The 6,832-nt window shown below is 34.7% G+C and overlaps 1 protein-coding gene across 2 annotated transcripts in view; it reads right to left on the bottom strand.

Moving 5' to 3' along the window:
- Nucleotides 1–565: 565 nt before the first annotated feature.
- LOC149794156 (sodium-coupled monocarboxylate transporter 1-like) overlaps nt 566–6,832 on the bottom strand; it is a 30,498-nt gene continuing 24,231 nt past the window's right edge. For both annotated transcript variants that reach the window (XM_089968248.1, XM_089968249.1), the window contains exons 12-17: nt 6,397–6,467; nt 5,538–5,624; nt 5,062–5,234; nt 4,469–4,569; nt 2,887–3,011; nt 566–1,991 (exon numbers count right to left, since the gene is read on the bottom strand). In XM_089968248.1, the coding sequence (XP_089824374.1) occupies nt 1,773–1,991; nt 2,887–3,011; nt 4,469–4,569; nt 5,062–5,234; nt 5,538–5,624; nt 6,397–6,467 (776 nt within the window). In that variant the 3' untranslated portion in view covers nt 566–1,772. The remainder of the gene's footprint in view (nt 1,992–2,886; nt 3,012–4,468; nt 4,570–5,061; nt 5,235–5,537; nt 5,625–6,396; nt 6,468–6,832) is intronic.

Raw genomic sequence — 6,832 nt, 5'->3', positions numbered from 1 at the left:
CATTTAATATTCCAATTCTATTACATGCCCATTTAATATTCCAATTCTATTACATACCCATTTAATATTCCAATTATAGTACATGCCCATTTAATATTCCAACTCTATTACATACCCATTTAATATTCCAATTCTATTACATGCCCATTTAATATTCCAATTCTATTACATGCCCATTTAATATTCCAATTCTATTACATGCCCATTTAATATTCCAATTCTATTACATGCCCAGTTAATCGTACATGCTTGATCTGGCATTCGACACAGCTGTTCAGTCGAACTACTTAGGTTTCTTCTGTAACGTTCGGTCTTAGAAATTGTTTGTCAGGCTCATTGAATTGTATTTATATAAATCTCCATTCGTTTTGAATTTCATTCAGACATTAAAAGTTACAAATATTTAGAAAGCGTATAAAGGGGACAGGTGACAATTAAAAAATTTCATACTGAGTTTGGGGTGGTGGGGCGGTAACTCGTTTGACATGGCTGATGAACAAATGTCCGCCTGCCGGCCTCGACTTATCCCTACGCATTAACAAACTCGTTCAAAACAAAACACGTATGCACCTGCGTGTATTTATTATTGCCTGCGGGGTTAGATTATTAAAGAATGATACATAATAGAAGTGATGTCTGTTCGCTTGTGTTTTACTAGGGTTGAATAGCTTTTGTGCTTTTCAACACTACAAACATAAGTGATCATGCTAAATAAAGTCGTCTTCTATAAGGTTCTGTAATGTTCAAATTATTTCATCGTTGTAATGGCACGAAGTAAGAGACTGATCCACATTGTAAAGCTGTCTAAGATTTGTCTACCAAACAACAACAACATAATCTTCGTCATCTGTACTAACATAAGGATGAACGCTTGAGTCCTGACTTCATAGTGACAAAGAACTATGAAATTCGTTCGAGCCCTGACCTCATATTGACACAAGACTATGAAAATCGTTCGAGTCCTGACCTTATATTGACATAGAACTGTAAACGTCGTTCGAAATCTGATCTCATACACTCACAAGACTGTGTAAGTCATTCGAGCTCTGACCTCATACTCACACATGACTATATTTTGGTTCAGAAGAAGCCTCGGATTTGACCGAATAATAAACTTAAGGAAGGAGTCTGCCGTGTTAACTTCACATTCTGCAGAATATAGAGGATGGAATCCTGTATCAAATATCAAAACAGACTCTGCTACAGAAATGAACAGTACGCGTCGTATACATGGAAAATTATGACAACAGAAAACTTCTAATACTGCCACTGTAGCATATTTGATTGGGGTTGTTTGATCGGTATAATAAGTAAAGACGTCACACGTAGCAACGCTAGACGAATAAACTGGGTTGCCGTAGAGGCATGATAGGTAACGTGTTGAGAAAACGTGCCAACTAGCATTATGATGGAGATGCTTATGGTCTTCAAACTGCCTCTACTCGTATTCAAATGCATACAGTTAATACTTGAAATGTGGGTATAATAGGCACCATTTAAGATTAATTATTGACAATGACAGCGTGCAAGTCTTACAACTGAAGATGATTTGTGTACTGAATTACTTAGTTACTATGATTTTGTCAGGAAATCCACGCATTGTTTACAAATTTTGAACCGTATATGTCTGTCTTTTCCTTTGATCACATGATATAATATGACTATTTCATGACACTATTGTCATTAAAATAAATTCGCAAGCAAAAAGCGATTTATGTAAGCTCCTGAATATTTTAAATTTAAATGTTGATGTCCAATATCATGGTAGCATTTTACAGTCTGATACCGTGGATGCATTCATTTGGAGTGTTTTGCTGTACGCAGTTGATGGAATTCGTTTCTGTCATTGAGATAAGTTCACCGTTTTTGGCAGGTGTGTATGGTGGCGGAGGAATTTCATCGTATGCTTCATTTTCATAGACCTTCTGTTTTTCCTGTTGGACGCTACTAGACATGATTATCTGGTCTTCCTTCTCGTCAGCTTTAATGTCCTGAAGAAAGTCAAAATGGTGTTAAAAAAAGAACATAAGAAGATCTTTTCTTGAAATCTTTTTTCGTTCAGTTAGGAAAAGTTCAGTATTCGCAAACTTGATGTAATATCTATCCATACATTTACAAATGTAATACAGGATCTTTCAATGATCATATATATATTAGTTCGCTTATATGTCGAGATTTTAACAGAATTATTCAATGATATTATATAGATCCCCTTGATTTACTACTGCGTATCGTTGTCTCAGATACTTCCTTGAGTTGTCTGTCCCATTCTTGCTATTGCATATTCTACCTTCTATCCCATAACCACCCCTACCCGCAAACAGTGACACAGGGATCATACTGCAACATTTGTCATGTAGATCACTGCATACTTAGAGTCTGGTTAAACTTATTTGTAATTGTATGCAAATCTGAGGCTTGAGCCCTTTCCAGGTACTGTATGGGTTGGCGTTAAAGATAACACCCCACAAATTTGTTAATCTAAGTTAACACACCCACAAAGTGTAGTGAATTTCCCCGAATGGTTACTAAGGTGAATTGATTACAGACAGATACAGATGAAGGTCAACATAATGACATAAAGTTTTCTAAAACAAACTGTACGGATAACAATTCGACTGCTTTTATGGAAATACGGTCTATTTGAAATCTGTTTATTTTTTATGGAAACACTGGCTACTTGAATATTGTTATTGTTGTGAAAAATCTACTACTTGAAATCATTAAAAAAAAATAATTAAATCACTATATCCAATACCGTTGCAATACGAAAGTGAACCTACAGACGACTGACAGTTATTTCAAAGAATATAATTATCAATAATGTAACAAAAACAATATCAATGGGCAGGAAACATTCAGTTATGTTTATCATGTGAATATTACCTCAGGATTCTCGAATTCTATATTACAACGCAGGGTTCTTCTAAATCTTCCAGGAAGACAACAGAAGATTCGGTCAAAAAGTGGTATTAAGTACTTCGGATCTACATCATCGATGCTCATTGGCCCTGTAAAAGAAAGTCATCAACCATGTAACTCTGTCTTTTATATAATATATGTTCTCATCGTATTAATTTAAGATTTCAGCCAAATTTTCCAGACAATTCCTGGAGTCATAAGTCAATACATTAAAAGGCATTTTGAAAAGTGCGGTTGTCCAACGCCACATGAGATACCTTTAACTTCACTGTCAATGCTATAGGACAAGTCTATCCCTGAAAACAAGGATGCAAAATTTTCTCAAGGCTTTATATTTTAGTATTTTCATAAGTCTTTAAATAATTATAAACTACCAGATTTATTTTGACTATTTAATCTTATAAATCGTTGAATGAAACTTTGGCAATATTGTTTCGTTTATGACATTGTTACCCACTTCAACTTGTGTTGTTGCTACAGTTCTTTAAGGCAACATGGACCTGTCTAAATATCACTAGACAGCTTAGAATTTTTTTTATATAAAGATGTAGAGTCCTTATGCAATGTGTTCCTTCAGCTAGAACCTATACATACACTTTGAGACGAGAATCGTCGTGACTTTATAATCTTACCTACTTCGAAAGAAATAATTCATTCTGAACTGTTTCAATGACTGGCTTCTTTTTCTAATTGAAAATATGAATATTCTACTTTGTTTGCTCTTCGGTTGACGTATCTTCGTATCTTCTTTATTCCTGATGTACATAGTGCAAGACCTTGAACTAGTCCATAAATCATGTACATGAGACACATGTTCAATTACTACGGTATATAAATAAAATCCTTTACTAGAATGTAAAGTTCAATCTCTTATCTTCTGTTATCTGGTATACATGCTCTAACCATTAAGTACGTTTTCATGTGCTGAGCCTCATTTGGAATGTATCCTAAGTTGTGTGCAATAATTTTGAGAAACATGCGTGGTGTGACACCATGGAAAGTATGAAAAGACTGCAAGTGTGACACTATGGAATATCATGAAACTTCAAGGTTTTATGTTGAGTGTTTACTGATGTTAAGAAGTTGGATGTAATCTAATAATGATACATCACTCATGCACGTATCTTGACTTCTTGTGATAACACCTTATCACACAATGACGGCATGCATGTTTCTTGAATTTTGGTGCTGAATTTGTTATCTTATTGATCTCGCGGAAACTGAATGTTTTCTTCTTTCTGATGGTGTTTTCTAGTGCAAGGGTATTATATTCGTAGAAAACTGTTTCTACTGAAATCAATGTTACAGGCAACCTTGACCTCGAATCTGAATGTGCCAAACTGATATGGAGTCATTCCAAAATCAATTATAATGACTTACCTATCGCATTTCATTAAAATATGTTTTACTTATTCAAGTCTTTCCTATGAATATCAGCACATTAATCTACACTTCGCTGAATTATTATAGAATCTGGATCACATTTAACGTACTGCTAATGTGATGCTGGCTAGTTTTTCAGATTACTTGATAATATATTACAAACCTGTTGCGAAACTAACAATCAAACCAACAACAACTGCAGTAGCCACACCAATTGAAGGGTACCAGAGGTAGGAAACGGTATAAAGACGTTCAAGAGCGGACCTGTATGTAAAATAAATGAAAAACATTAAGCGAAAGCTGTCGAATTTAAGGCCTGTCACTTTTGCTACTGAAAGTCAAATAATTCTATTAGCATGATATCGAGAGAGAGAGAGAGAGAGAGAGAGAGAGAAAGAGAGAGAGAATTGAACGAGGAAAATATCACTACCATATGTGATCCGCTGAAATTGTGTCTGTAAGTAAAACAAATCCATCTTTGCGATAGGGAGGCATTTAATGCTTTTATTATGTCAAGATTTAAAATTTGATATCTTGATAGATTTTTACGGACCATGTCATAAACAAGTTTACCTTTTATAATTGATTCATTTGTAAAACATACATAGTTTTAAAGGTTCGAAGAGGAAGCTTAATCTTCAACAATTAATCAAAATTAGAACAAATGACAATAAGTGCGAAATAAGAAATTTTTAACAAATATGCGACAATATTGTGGTCGGCTATAGATCAAGACTACTTTAACGCTACACTTACAGTTGATAGGCAGCTGCTGTTGTGTTTGCTACTGTAGCCCCCACGGTACTTGCTGTCGATGTGCAGTTCTGAGTCGGAAAGAGAAGGTGTGTCTTTACAGCTGGCAAGCTGTAAGCTCCAAAACTAATCCACAGTGGCAAGGCTAGGCCTATAAGTCCCCCTGATACACAACCCTGAAGAGGATAACGTTATTCTTCATACTGGGAAGCTAATTTAACAAACTCATAAAAGGCAAGAGACAGATTTATAGACGTTTGTGTTGTTAATGTCTTGTGTTATTGTGTAGCCAGCATTGAAAGAAAACGCTGTAAAATATCTTCTAAGATTTTACCTTTCGTTCAAATTATTCTGAAATTGGTAGTGATGATGGTCATAACAAGGAACGCCGAAAGACGTTGAGTAAACCGGGCACTTTCGAATATTGGAAACAGAACTGATATTTGCATTTTAAAGTTATTCGTCAAGCATGGACTTACGATCCAGTTAGCCCATGGAAAAAGGCCGGCAAGTAGAAAGATTCCAAGCACAGGTCCTGATGCTGCCCCGGTGAAGCTGATCGAAGCCTAGAATGATTGTGTTTACAAATATCAGCAGCAATAAATTGTAAGTAACTAATTACATGTTCCCGTTGTTCACTAAAACGTTTTCTTTACAAAAGATTTAGAGATCCTTTTTTCATGAATTTCCTTACACACTTGACAATAATACAACAGAATCCATTCGAATCCTTGGATTAAAGAATTAAGATCAAAATACATTGCTGATAGTATAGCCTTTGTGTGCGTGTTTTGCATTTTGTTTCGTTTTTATTTACAGCCTTTGCATGTATAAAGAAACATGACATATAAGTTAGTGCTTTTTTATTTTAAAAAAAAAAGATCGTTTACCATGGGTCTAAAAGCAAACTGTATTATTTGTGAAAGTTCTAGAATGTTTTGATCTGTATCTTTTCTACAAATACAAAAGTCTAAAGTTCAAATTTGCAATCGGTTTGGAACAAACGGTGAATGAAACTTGTGTAGTTTATATCCAAGAGACCCGATGTTTAGGAATCACAAGACCAGGAATTGCCTTTTAATATTTGTCTTTCCATTTTAATAATAATAATAATAATAATAATAATAATAATAATAATAATAATAATTATTATTATTATTATTATTAGTAGTAGTAGTAGTAGTAGTACTATTATTATAACAATCATTGCAGTCGCGATCTACATAGTCGTATTTGACATCGTTGTTATCTTTACCATCTTTATAGTTGTTTTAATCATTACTGTTCTTTTTGTGGGGGAGTTCAATACATATTTATGGTAAACATATAACATTTTACCTGTAAAACCGTCCCTCCAAGTGTCTGTGCCATGAAAGCGAAGCCCACACCAGCCGCGCCGTACACCAGAACTGGAAAAATATACATCAAGACTTTCCATTGTAAATAAGAAGGCACGTCACCGATCACATGCGATATGCTAAATTTTAAGATTTCTTCTGGCCTAAAAAGTGGGATTGAGCAGAACGTTTATTTGAAAGTCTTGCATATTACTTGACTGTCGTCCTATTTTACCCTCAATGTTTATTTACACCAGGTAGTGTAGCAGATATATATTTTTCCGGGAGAAGTGTTTTCATTGGAATAGTCCATTTTTATGGCTATCCATTCAAAACTTACCATAAAGGACGTCACGCAAATGATTTTGTTCCAAAATACAGTAATGATTTCGCTGCTCAGAGTCAAACCCTGCGCTATTTTAAAGTAAATTTTCACG

This window comes from Sinohyriopsis cumingii, chromosome 8, assembly GCF_028554795.1.
Source record: "Sinohyriopsis cumingii isolate HCF-2022 chromosome 8, ASM2855479v2, whole genome shotgun sequence".
Taxonomy (NCBI): domain Eukaryota; kingdom Metazoa; phylum Mollusca; class Bivalvia; order Unionida; family Unionidae; genus Sinohyriopsis; species Sinohyriopsis cumingii.
The sequence above is the reverse complement of the archived record's forward strand: the minus strand, read 5'-3'. Positions and strand labels throughout refer to the sequence as shown.